Consider the following 13,711-nt stretch of genomic DNA (forward strand, 5'->3'; position numbering starts at 1 on the left):
TGAACAATTACGTCAATGCGTCAGTTCTTCCCTTTAAATCTCAGCGTAAACAGTACATCCACTTAAGTAATTGGTAATTTGTATCCACTGTTAAACAATAACAGGTCCTCAAAGTTCCTACACGGGTCTGGAAAGCTTGTGAGAATACAATTTGGGTTCTTGAAAGTTTTGAAATGGCGCAGAAAATTCTTGAAAAGTATGTAGTGTATGTTGTATTAAACAGGAATTTGTGCGAGGTTTTATGGGCACCTTACATGAGACAATTTGTTCTAGAGGGTTTTTTACTGTTAACTAAGAGTGTCTCTAAGCAAGAAACACACCACCTTGCTGAAAATGTATTTATTTTTCTTGATGATAGCTTTGTCCTCTATAAATAAACATCTGGTTTAATAACTGAAAAAGAGGAGCAGGTCCACATACCGTTGAGCTCCCGAATAAATCGTCTTAATTCTCTTATGCAAGCATGGCAATGTTTTAGTCAACAGGATCTTCCTCAGGCCATAAGAGAATAAAGCCAATTTTATTTGGGAGCTCAACAGTGTGCGGACCTACTCGTCTTTTTTTATTCTGCATATTCTTTGTCCTGCACCTGTTTATTTCGCTTGAGTATGCACCCTTTTTTTTCCTTTTCTGGTTTTGTAACTTTACCACTAATGTTACAGGCAAACACTTCAATTAAATAATAGTTTTATTAACCTTAAAAATCCCCTCCAAACACATTTTAAGATGCTTATAAAATACTGTACTCTCTACTCTACTTTGGATAATAAGTAGTTTTTCCAGCAAGAAAGTTCAATGATCTAGTTATTTAAAGTCACATCTACTCTTTCTCTCTCATTAAGAATGGAGAATCTATAAAAAATGTAAATATTGTTTATTTCAGAAGTTTACCTACTAAAGAAAATATGTCTTCTACTTCACTGTAAAGTTAAATCTCTTGAATATTGGACCAGGATTGGCTGAAACCTAGTTGTGATTTCACAAATCCTGCCTGTAGGTCCACCCCTTAAAATTATAAAGATTTTCTATTATCATAGAGAAACTTTCCACTTTCAGTAGATGAATATATATAAACAGTCTTTTAGTGTCAAACTCGGCACAGTGAGGCTCAGACATCAAACTGGAGAAACAAGAAGAACAACATATTTTTGAGTGGAAGGGAGCTTTAATTTGCCCCCAAACCTAGTAGTGAAATTGAGATGTACGTGCATTAAAAAGATAAACCATGTATATTTACAGTCCTAAACTGAGTGCATGTCGCCCACTAGCGGCTGAACATGGACTGTTGTGTGTGGACTCTTGAGGACTGAATGAAGAATCCGCTCTCAGGACACTTATGCTGCGGGAGAGTAGCAGCAGCGGCTCATCTACGGAAATGGGTGTGTGGAGTAGCGATTAGCAGTTAGAGTAATTCAAGTGAAATCAATTAACAACGTGGGCACTGTCGGAGCACCGAGCAGCGGACGACAAAGGACAACAATGCAGAACAGACCGCAGAGCTCCAGACTGAGTGGAGCCAGCAACTAGTGAGACGTCCCAGAGCCGCAGCACGACCACCGTAAGAATTCAAACTTCACACGGAAACACCACACACGTCCAAAAACACACCAGATATGTTAGTTTTAATATATGCTGCTTTTACATGTGCCGTTTATGATATTAATAATTAGCTGTGACTACTAAAGATGGAAGGAAAAGTTTGTTCACTCCGAGCTGTGCGCAAGGAAAGCGAAGAAATTGAGGATTTTTTAAGCATACATGTGCTCTTTTAACTGCACATAAAAGGCATGTTATATTTAACGTGATAGTGGTATTTTGGCGCATCGACTCATGAAATCCCTCCAGCTGCAACGCCAAATTATGCACTATTTTGTCAGGGCGGCGGAGTGATACGCACTCCGCCTTTCCAGTGTACTTGTCTCCGGGATCTGTAGGACATGGCATCGGGAGAAGCGGCGGAAAACCGAGAGAAAACCCTTAAGAAAGTGGGAAGTAAATGCTTGACGGCTTCAAAAAAAACCGACTGCGATGTCTTGTGACCGTTGCTAAAAAGGTGGGTGACTTGAAACGGACGGCTTATCCGACAGGCTGTTTTAAAAAGCGTAGAGTTGGGGAACTACAGCGAGCTTCATCCGCAGGGTCCTGGGGCTGGGGCTAGCGGCTAGCTTAGCTTAGCGTCAGTTGTGAGAAGTTCAAAAAGTTTCGGGAATGGAGGAAAGTAGAGGGTAGGAAGAAGAAGGGAAAAGTAGCTGTTAGGAGGCGGGACGCTTTCAAGAGTCTATTTAAAAAAGATGAATGGTCGTGTTAAAGTGTTACTGTTTGGCTGTGATTTGTTATGAAGCGTCGGGACGGTTTAGTTTGAAGCTGAGTGAGTTGTGTCCTGGTTGCTACGCTAGTTAGCAACATCTCGAGGTAACTTCCATGAGCTTACATACCGAGCTCAGCCAAACCACTGACATGATGTATTATATTATGACTGTGCCTATTGTCACGGTGCGTTAATGTAATGTTTTACAGCTGTTTTGGGGGTTTATGTAACGTTAGATAAGTCTTTCTTGAATCCCTGACTCTTTCTCTGGGTGGGGGGTGGTGGGGTGCTCTACAGTTACCGACTCGCTCTTCCATATTGTCTGTTCCCTGTACTTCACATTTGTCAAGCATTTCAGTCACATTTCACCCACTGTAAAGTCAATGCTATTGTAGTGTTAACCAGTGTTACTCCGCACAGCTTTACTCCACTTAGTTTATCTCTGAAGATATAAACTTATGGCTTTGAAGCTATTTTCAGATGATTTTTTTTTATTGTTTACAACATTTGGTTTCCTTTTCCTTTACATTGCTAGGCTTTAGAAAGAGTGTCAAAGAGTTACATCAAAAGGGCTATGATTCAGTTTCTTAGCATTTTATCATGTGTTGGAAGTATCCTGTGACTTTCACTGTTAAAATATATCAAATTTGTGCATGAGAAATGCAACAAATAACCTCTTCTTATCCAACAGAGAGAGTATGTGTGAGTAGCAAAACTGGTCATACAATATGTCAAATTACAGACAGTATCTTCAGTATGTTACTGTTTTGTGCAAAATATGTTGGTCATACTCTTTGTTTTTAAAACCCTCATGCTCAGGAATTCAGAGGGAAAGTCAGTGGTAATTGTTGTAAGACGGGCCACAAATCTTCTTTAATCACGGTTATGGTTCATTTTCTTATTGATCAGTAAGTGGGGGTACTTCAGCCCACCCTCCACCCACAACCCCCCCTTCAAAAGGAGACTTTGTAAAATGTAAATTGGGCCATAATTTCTTTGAGTGGTAGCCTTTGATGGTGAAAACACAAAGAGCTATCAGTGTGAAGTGTTATCAGTTTGGAGAGATGATCGGCTCTATCTAAAGGGTTAGTCATCCAGATGCAAATCAGCTTTTGTAGTTGTCCACTCAGGCAAGTTATATCTAAAACATGTTAATCAAACAGTGTGTTTCTGCCTCTCTCAGCTGGATCGGGAATGTCCAAATGTTGAGATGTGTTAGTTGTCGTTGCTCACCCTGTACAATAAACTGATGAATCACTGCTGATCTGGTCTAAAAGAGGCCTAGCAGCGTCTGGCTCTCTGACTGATCGGGCTTTGTGGAAACAACTGCTGATACAGTCTGGTGAATGTCAGAGAAACTCTGTTCAACACTCATTTATAGGCTGATACTGTCTGGTGTGTGCCTACATGTCTTACTTTTGGAGGTTTCCCTCCGCTTTCATGTGCATGTAGAACAATGAAGCGTGGAAGTGGGTGCAGTGCTGTTGGACAGCTGTGTGCTGGAAGGGAGGGATCGGCCAGAGATGGGATGAGGGAGGAAGCAGCTCTTTGTGGTCACATCCTTTTCTACTAGGGCCGGTTTCACAAGCCCCCAAACAGCTGCTGCTGCTGCTGCTGCTGCTGCTGCTGCTGCTGCAGGCTACATGTGTCTGACTGCTGGAGCTGCGTTGTATGGACAGTCTTATACTCCGCTGTATGGTTCGATTCACGAGTATAGGAAGACTAAGTTAGAACAGGAGCAAGTAGCGACAGGAATAATAAGAAAACATGTATTAATATTCATTTTGAAGGTGACAAGCTGGAAAGCTCTGAAATGGTTGATGGATATTAAAAGTAAGATGAACAAACAAAGCAGACAAACAACTTTTAACATTATTTTCCAATGTTTTTCTTGTGTGGCAGCAGGTTTTTTGTTCTTAATCACAGTGTATCTACAGATGATGTCGAGCCAGATGTTCTTTTATGTTTAAATGTGATGTGTAAAACATGTGCTTAATAGAAGTAAGCCTGGATTTTTTTGAAGGGTATGTGCTGCTCACATATCTGCTGGCATCCTCACTTTTTTTTGCGTCACTCACTTTTTTCCCCCTCCGCGCACATGGTCAAACAAAGGAAATGAAAATGTTGTTTCAGCCCACACTTCAGCATCATTTTGCTCACTATAAATACACCGACTGAACATATGGTGTCAGGAATCATTATGAAAATAGTCCTGGTGTCTGCGTTGATCGATGTTGTCTTTACTGTTGCTGGCAGCTGGAGAGAACATACTTTACTACTCAGTGGCATTTTAATTATATTTAAAGTGTCTCTTCCTCAGTTTGACACTGCTGAACATATTACTGTTATCCTTTTTATAAACTGCCGGGTAGATCAACTTGTCAGAGCACAACACTGATGATCTTTTTGTGTCAGTAAGGGGTTGGCAAGTTTTCAAATCATCCAATAAATAATAAACATACAAAGCTATGGATCAGGTTGAAAAATATTTTAACTGTGATGATATTTATGAACGTTAATGATATATATGTCAAAACAACAAGTTGCTGAACTTATCATCACTCTGCTCTTCTCTGTGTTGCAGCAGGCCGGTGGACTACAACACAGACTGGCGGTTAGTTGAAGATCCAGGTGAAGGTGGACAGGAGCCAGGAGCTGCTGAGAAGAGGTCACTTCTTTATTTCTGAGCCTGTCACTTTGCTCCGGTGAAGTCTGCTGCAGCCTGTCTGTTGGACAGAAGTCCTGATCTCAGCTCCTGCAGACTGTACCCCCCTCCCTCCATCAGTGGTGGTGACCCTACTCCGGACAGCTTGCTGCAGGGCCCTTCCTGAGCAGCAGCAGCTGCGTCCTGCTTGCTGACTCCCCTCCCTCCCCTGCTTCCTGTCCTTGGTCAGACAAGGCCAAAGCCTCCTCTCCTCACCCCTACCCCACCCCTCATCTCCCACACACACTCGTATTCACACACTCAAGTGGTTTCTATTGTTGATCACACGCTCATACACCTTTTTAAGCTAGTAGCACTAGTTGGAGATCATCAGTAAGGGACTCGCAGACTCTCCTGATCCCTCTGGAGAGACCAGCCGCCACAGAGTTCATCTGTTTGTTTTAAACTTACACTACAGCCTCCAGCATGACCTCCATGTCCAGCCTCTTCTCCTTTACGAGTCCGGCAGTCAAACGGCTGCTAGGCTGGAAGCAGGGAGACGAGGAGGAGAAATGGGCCGAGAAGGCGGTGGATGCTCTCGTTAAAAAGCTGAAGAAGAAGAAAGGCGCCATGGAGGACCTGGAGAAAGCTCTGAGCTGCCCCGGGCAGCCCAGCAAGTGCGTTACCATTCCAAGATCGCTGGACGGCCGGCTACAGGTCTCCCACAGGAAAGGTCTCCCTCACGTAATCTACTGCAGAGTGTGGCGCTGGCCGGACCTCCAGTCCCACCACGAGCTCAAGCCCCTGGAGGTGTGCGAGTATCCATTTGGCTCAAAACAGAAGGAGGTCTGCATCAACCCATATCACTACAAGCGGGTGGAGAGTCCTGGTAGGTACTCGCGCTGTATTCAGACAGAGTTACAAAGAATAAGACTTTTTTTGCTTTAAGCTCAACATTTGACACATTATGGAACAAGGATCTATATAAACAAATTATATTTAAATCTCCAGATAAATTTAACGGCATTCGTATTCATGCTACCTTTTTCATAATTAAAAACTTCTCCTGAAAGGCTCATTCATTATAAAGTGTGTCGATTTGAACTGCCTGTAAAACACAGAATTTGTTTTTATAACTGGCGAGCAATAACAGGACTGATTTGACTACTGTGAAGCTGTGTACATCCTGAAGCTGGAGCTCAGAGCAAACTGTAGAGCTGGTAAACAAATCCACAAAGGTCAGGAGGCTGTCATCACACGGGCCTGTTCCACCCGCCCCCTCCATTTCACAGAAAATCAATATCACTAGCTCTTTTGGAGTCTTATTAGATTATATGCCTCAGGCACTCCAGATGGGGTGTGGCATCAGAGAGTGGCTCACTAAATACATAAACCACTCAGACTAAACTCCCAGCACTTTCTCATCACCACCCTCTCTCTCTTTCTTTCTCTTTCTCTTTCTCTCTTTCTCTCTTTCTCGCTCTCTCTCTCTCTCTCTCTCTCTCTCTGTCACTCATGCACATCCCATACACTCCCAGATGACCCTGAGGGGACAGTCTCTGACACTGGGCTAGTGTAGGACTGCTAGCTCTGTATTGACAGGCTCAAGGATGCGGATCACATGTCGGTCAGGAGAGACGGCACGTTGTATCGTTTAAAGCAAAGCTCGCCGGGAAGTTTTTGGAAAGGGGGCAGCCTTGGAGCCACGATAGTTAGTAGAAGAAAAATCAAGGCTAGAGAAATGCACTCTCTCTTCTTTCTTTTTTTTAAAAAGCGTTGAAAATAAAATTAAATATGGAAGACCTCTGTGGCTTTACCTTCACCAAGTTCTGAAAAGGCTTCAGATGAGTGCTGGATTTGTGGTATCGGACAGTGAAGCATTTTATGTTTTAACTGTTACAAGATGTAGATTTGAAAATGGGATACTTGTAAACATTTGGTCAACAAATAACATGTCACAGCTGTCTAATTAGTGTTAGGATAGCGGTTGTACTACGTTTTTTGTATTTAGTTAATCAATAAATAAGTAAATCTAATTGGTGTCAAGAAAACTATCATACTAAATGTATTTTTATTTATCAAATTTAAAAAATTGGTGTCGGGAAAGCAATCGTATTCAATATGCTAAAACAATAAATATGTCAGATTTTTTAAATGTTTTGTTTGCGTGCATATTCGTGTGTGTTCAGCGCTCTAAAGTGAGTTTTCCATCGTGTGCTATCTAATGCTTCTTTCTGACACTGGCTGCATTTCTTTGTTAATGGAAAGAGTAAATTATTAATAAGAAAGCATTTAAGCCAATGAAAGCGCTACAGGTTTCTGCTCCGAGGTGTGAGCTGAACATGTTCCACATACCTCACGTAATGATTCATTTAGTTTTCTAAACAACTGATTGTCCTTTTTGAATGATTCATGTTGATTCATTTTCCTCTCTACTCCCATTTGTTCTTCCACGCAGTGCTCCCTCCCGTCCTGGTACCGCGGCACAGCGAGTTCAACCCGCAGCACAGCTTGCTGGTACAGTTCCGCAATCTCACCCACAACGAGCCGCACATGCCCCTGAACGCCACCTTTCCAGAGTCCTTCCAGCAGCCGCACAGTGGGGGCAGCTGCACCGGCGGTGGAGGCGGCGGCGGTGGTGGTGGCGGCGGCGGCGGCTCTTTTCCAATTTCTCCCAACTCTCCTTATCCTCCCTCCCCAGCCAGCAGCGGTACTTATCCCAACTCTCCTGCCAGCTCGGGGCCCTCAAGTCCATTCCAGCTCCCAGGTACGCCACACACACGCTCTTGTGTACCTGACCCTGGGCAGAAAGCCAAACTATTGTGTTTCTCTGGATTGTCGCTGTCATGTCGCCAACAAGAAGCGTACTGACAGATAATGAGCATTAGTCTCTGGTGATTTGTGTTTTGTAGAGTTGTGTAATGTAAGGAAACATGTTTTAAAGTGATATCTACAAATAGGAGTCCTAGGGGAGTCCATTTTCATTTACAACAGTCAGTTAGGGGCGTCTCGGGTGAAATAAATTGAAGCCTTAGTGACTTTTCTACATAAATTCTATCATAAAATATCACATTGAACCCCAGTTGTGCTTCAAACTCATCCAAGTGCCTCGTGCCATCTGACAAACAGTTTTCAAGCTTCTTACTTTAACCAGGCCAACTTATTATATTCATCCAAATCGAGCTACACCCCTCAATGAGAACAAAGGAAATGCCAGCTAAGCAGTGTCCACCAGAGCCAGGGCTGCTGGCTGCTGTCAGGGCACTAACTCAGAGCAGCAGAGAGGCTAACAGGAGACACACCACACATACATCCAACGTGAATTAACGTCAATTAATAGATACAGTACTTTGTGTCCTGTTCAACAGTCTGTGGAGAAATACCTTTTTAAACTGTTCAGATTATACTTGTGTTTGAATGTGTGAGGATGTGACGGCTGCTGTGTGTGTGTGTGTGTGTGTGTGTCTAGTGCTCTGTTCTGCTCCCGTCTAGATCTGCTGACACATCCGGTGGCTGTAGGCAGTCAGGCAGAAATAGTTTTTAATGGCAATTTAGGATTTTAGGATTTACGCAGATAAGCCCCGATCACCATTGTCTAAACTCAAAGGCATCATAATCGGCAACTTTTTTTTTCCCACTGCCACCTAAGTGTGCGTTTTGTGCGTTGTTTTTTTCCCTGTGTGCCACAATACAAGCTCGAAAAGCTCATATTGCATCTCTTTCGGGAATGGGTGAGCATGTGGCTCAGCAAGTGAGCGATATGTGAAATGTGACACCGTTTGTGCGGCACAGATCCTCTGATGATTGTTTGAATCTAGGGAGACTTGTGTATGCATGCGCGAGAAGCCATTTACCAGCAGCAGCAACAACTGGTCTCATCCTCACTAACTGCTCTCTTAATGTCCCAGCTGACACCCCACCCCCAGCCTACATGCCCCCTGACGAGCAGCTGGGCCAGGAGAGCCAGTCAATGGAAACGAGCAGCAGCCTGGTGCCCCCGAACGTGGCCAGAGGAGGTGAGGAGTGTATTGTTGTGGGTGTGTTTTTAAATAAAGGGAATCAACCGATGAAAGAATGAAATGACAGCAAATAGTCCAGTTTGAAGGTTTATCAAAACTCTGCAGAGCTGTTAAACTCCTGAGGTAGAGTTTCACTCATTAAAGAAAGTTAAATGCAGCAATATTGATGCTTATTTACTTGTGTATGTGCCAAATGAGTGCTACAAAAACAGTCAGGACCATCTTATTCTGTGGAGGCATTCCCACTGCACTAACACCGTGGTTTGAATGAGATGAATACTAGGATTTGTTATGCTACATATACTACTCTTGTTGTAAACATTCAGTAATTTTTACGTCTAATGGTTGAAAAAATGCACCAAATTTGATAATTATGGAAGGAACTCCACCGTATGGTAACTGCATCATAGCTTTCTGTGAATTATTTGAAATATATTTTCTGTTGGTATAGTATCATTTGAGAGAGGATGTCACTGTGGAGTTCCAGTTATTCAGTTAAAAATCTACAAAATCAAATAACTATAAAAAGATGGTAATTAATCAAAAAATAGATCAATAAAATGGGCAAAAATGACTGACTACTTGTCAAAAATAAAAACCTTATAGGGACACATTGTCCATATTGGAAGTCTGTATGTATAATAGAGAGGAGTGAAAAGGCATTTGGAGGTGCAGAACCTTTTAACTAAATGGACTGCTATAATGTGAGATAGTAAGTTTTCTGGAGGCTGTCTGCATATATCTGATGATTAGTAAAACCTGACAAAATGTATTGATAATTAGAATCACCTGCTGTAATAATTAACTGTATAAAAACGTTTATAATGATGAGTAATGATAGAAACTATGGCTGTCATTAACTATAGATTGACCCTGAAGGGTCTTTATTCCCAATGCTGCATCAGTCACATTGTTAGTTTACTCACTATTAACTGTCAATGACTTCAACGTGTTATGTACAGTTTTCTTGTTATATGAATTACATTCATACACAACATTATATATTATAAGCAACAGTAGACGTGTAGTATGATAGTAGCATCCACCAGTTTGTACTGTATGTTTACAGGTCTGCCTCAAATATTTTGAAGTAAAAACCACACTAGTCTGTAAGAGACGTCTCAAACAATGTCTTCAGGCCTTTGGAGGAGTTTTTCTAAATGTTGACGACAACCTCCCCTGTTCTTGTCTGACCTGTTTCCCAGATGTGCAACCAGTGGAGTATGAGGAGCCAAGCCACTGGTGCTCTATTGTCTACTATGAACTCAACAATCGCGTAGGTGAGGCTTACCACGCCTCGTCAACCAGTGTGCTCGTGGATGGCTTCACTGACCCTTCAAACAACAAGAACCGCTTCTGCCTCGGACTGCTGTCCAACGTCAACCGCAACTCCACAATCGAGAACACCCGCCGACACATTGGCAAAGGTACGACTCGCACAGTCACACAGCGAGAGAGGCAGACTGATGAAGTCATTTATTTTTTATTTTACTGCTTTAAAAAGTCTAAATGTCAGCAGCTGAGGTTTGAATACGCTGATGTGAGTTGTCTGTGTTTACCAGGGGTGCACCTGTACTACGTGGGAGGGGAGGTGTACGCGGAGTGCCTCAGCGACACCAGCATTTTTGTCCAGAGCCGTAACTGTAATTACCACCACGGCTTCCACCCCACCACTGTCTGCAAGATCCCCAGCGGCTGCAGCCTCAAGATCTTCAACAACCAGGAGTTCGCTCAGCTTCTGGCCCAGTCAGTCAACCACGGTTTTGAGGCCGTCTATGAGCTCACCAAGATGTGCACCATCAGGATGAGCTTCGTCAAGGTGAGAGTCAAAGGGTGTCATGAACTAAAGGGAACAGCCTGAACAGTTAAACATGTGGGGTAAATATCATCATTATTAACATGCTCTGCCTCTTCACAGGGCTGGGGAGCCGAGTACCACCGACAGGACGTCACCAGCACCCCCTGCTGGATCGAGGTGCACCTGCACGGGCCCCTTCAGTGGCTGGACAAGGTGCTAACACAAATGGGTTCACCTCTCAACCCAATCTCCTCTGTGTCCTAATGATGGACTTGTTGGAGCTTGGGAGATCCTTTTTTTTTTTCTTTTTTTTTTTCTCCCCCCTCAGTGATTTTATAATTTAAGGTGGTCTTAACGGCTGAACTGTTTACACTTACTTTGGGAAGGGATATTGAATCCTGGCGGGAAATGAAACAGCAGCAGCATCCAGAATCCAGTAACAGAGTAATAACCTTGCGAGCAAACACCTGAAGAAAGAGAGGAAACAGGAACGCCCCAAGTCACAGTAACGACATGGACACATTACTGCTTGACAAATACTACAAACACCTGCAACTATCGAGGGCTCCATTGTCAAATGTTCATTTTTTTTTTTTTTTGCATCAAATTTTATTGTTTTCTCAAATGATTTTATTTCTCTATATGTGTAGTTTTTAATGAAGCAGAACTGTCACTTCTCTGCCTTTTATGTCCGACAGATAAATTGGAATTTTCCTGAACACTTTTTCTTACAATGTTGTCTCAATGTCAGATATTTACAATTATGATATAGACACGATTATGTTTACCATTAGGCTCAGATATAACAAGTGCTTTCTTTTTATAGTCTCTACTGCTAGAAATGAACACTGAGCTACTGCCTTTTTTTTTTTTTGAGAAAGTGATGTATGCCGACCTGATAGTTTTTGATATGGGAGATCAATCACTGAACAAGTTTTAACACGCCATAAGCTAACAACATTGTGAATGTTACATCTATTGCAATAGAAGTAGTCATTTATGATATAATCAGACAATGGACGTCATCATTATTGATTTCTTGTTTGTACTCTCGAGTTCAAGTAAGAATGACTGTATTTTCCATACTCACTGTATTAACAATATTGTGCACTCATGGATTTTGTGGAGGCATATTAAATTTTGGCGTGGGTACCAAGGCATTATGTTGATAGATAATTGACTTCATTAGCTCAGTGAAATAAACAAGTTATTTGGTAATGGCGATTGTATTATTCTCTGCGTCTGTCGGTGCTTTCACCTGGAAGGATGCAAACAAGCAGAAAACACATTTTTAATATATGTAAATAGTTTATATATGTGTTGAATTTAAACATTTTCCAAGTCTTCATAATTCCTTCTTGAGATTTCATGGTTCTTTTCTCACCAGTCAGCTCAGCTTCTGTTTTTTTCTTGCCTGACTGATTCTGAAGAATTTAATTGTTGCATTTACATTTGCGGTGTGTCACTGACGTACGGCTCCATTTCGACGCCCTGGTGTTTCACGAATAGGTTTTCTAATTAACAACTTTATATACCAGTTATAATGAGTTGAAAAAAATGTCTGATCATGGATTTAAAATGTCTAATGTTGACTTGACCAAACCATATAAACACAAGCAGACAAAGATTACAAAAATGAAATTTAATGACTTGGATGCGAGGACCAGAGCTTGTATGTGTTTAAGTTAAAGCGTAGAGAATTAAAATGTACCGTTGTTTTACTAAATTGATCATGATATTCAGACTAAGATATCATTTAAGACATTGATCGGCTGCATTAGAAAACTCACTCGCCCTCTGGAAGAAACTGTTTCAGCTGGAAGAGGCAAATACTAAAGATAAATGTCTGATTACATTATTGTGTAAACAGGCATAAAATTACACAGGTACAACGTAGATGTGTAGCTGCTTCGTGTAGCGTTAATCACTTTTGGTTTTATCACACTGATGTCTACACTTAAGTGAATTTCACAGGAGAAGCATTGTTTAGTTTTTGTTTTAATGTCTGAAATTCTACGTCATTGTGTTTCATATTCACTAAAGTGTATTTTGAATCATTTATTCTCCTGTTTCTATTGATTTGTTAAGTTTAAATGCATTTTAACAGCCAAACCTAATAGGTGATTAATCCAAATATAAAATACAGAATGTTTCTACAAACCACATCTGTATCAAGGATGAGCTAAGCCAGATCAAGGCTTACTTGTGGTCTATTAATATAAATATAAATATCTAAATGAATAATCTTGAAACTTAATTTACATTATTGATGACAAATTTTCACCAGACCCTTAAAAACTCATTCAAATATTTAGCACCAGTGGAAACAACACATATCTCCATCCATTGATTTTACTTACTCTGAAGCTCAGGAGCATTTTTTTCAGTGTTTAGATAAGAGATATTTTTTTAAATTATACTTTAAATAATATTTTCCTGACCTTCTTTTATAAAATAATTATTTCCCATGGTTCCTAGATGTACATTTGAGTATATTCCAGTTTATACTGCTATTATTATATCTGTGAATTGTTCCCAAAGTCTGTAACACAGCATTTTTCCCCCTTCCATTACTTACTTCATAGAAAGCATCACTCACAGCATGTGTGACATTAAGAAAATAAGAGACAACAATTAGGCATCATAATGAAATAAAGATAACATAAAGGACAGACTTCACTTTCAATTTGTTGATACAGTCAGCGTGGAAACAGGACAAAGGGTAAAAGTAATAATAAACATAAAAACGAAAAAGAAAGGGAAGGCAATGAAATCATATTTCTTATCATTTACAAGTTGGATATATGAGCAGCGTTTTAACCCTGAGAGATTCCTATTGGTCCACGTTGATGTTTACCGTAAACCTCCTAAAATGCCGGCAACAAATTCACACATTTACAAATACGACATAAAAAAATGCTCTGTAAATCGTATATCTTTAG

The 13,711-nt window shown here is 41.1% G+C and overlaps 1 protein-coding gene across 3 annotated transcripts; it reads left to right on the forward strand.

Annotated features, from left to right (window-relative positions):
* Positions 1-1,299: 1,299 nt before the first annotated feature.
* smad5 (SMAD family member 5) lies at positions 1,300-11,987 on the forward strand. 3 transcript variants are annotated; one of them, XM_062425600.1, is made up of 8 exons: positions 1,300-1,558; positions 1,878-2,053; positions 4,893-5,841; positions 7,411-7,719; positions 8,861-8,968; positions 10,177-10,398; positions 10,534-10,790; positions 10,890-11,987. In XM_062425600.1, exons 3-8 carry the CDS (start codon positions 5,439-5,441, stop codon positions 11,031-11,033), a joined length of 1,443 nt encoding a protein of 480 aa, XP_062281584.1. In that variant the 5' UTR covers positions 1,300-1,558; positions 1,878-2,053; positions 4,893-5,438; the 3' UTR covers positions 11,034-11,987. The 3 variants fall into 3 exon arrangements, with proteins under 3 accessions (XP_062281584.1, XP_062281585.1, XP_062281586.1); XM_062425601.1 differs by having other exon boundaries at positions 4,896-5,841; XM_062425602.1 differs by lacking the exon at positions 1,878-2,053.
* Positions 11,988-13,711: the final 1,724 nt, after the last annotated feature.

Source organism: Scomber scombrus, chromosome 9, assembly GCF_963691925.1.
Source record: "Scomber scombrus chromosome 9, fScoSco1.1, whole genome shotgun sequence".
Taxonomy (NCBI): Eukaryota; Metazoa; Chordata; class Actinopteri; order Scombriformes; family Scombridae; genus Scomber; species Scomber scombrus.

Excerpts from the sequence above, each read along its gene's own strand:
- smad5 (XM_062425600.1), top strand. The coding sequence starts at position 5,439 with ATGACCTCCATGTCCAGCCTCTTCTCCTTTACGAGTCCGGCAGTCAAA. Across the intron at positions 5,842-7,410 it reads CAAGCGGGTGGAGAGTCCTG|TGCTCCCTCCCGTCCTGGTA; the intron begins GTAGGTACTCGC and ends TCTTCCACGCAG. Across the intron at positions 10,791-10,889 it reads TCAGGATGAGCTTCGTCAAG|GGCTGGGGAGCCGAGTACCA; the intron begins GTGAGAGTCAAA and ends GCCTCTTCACAG.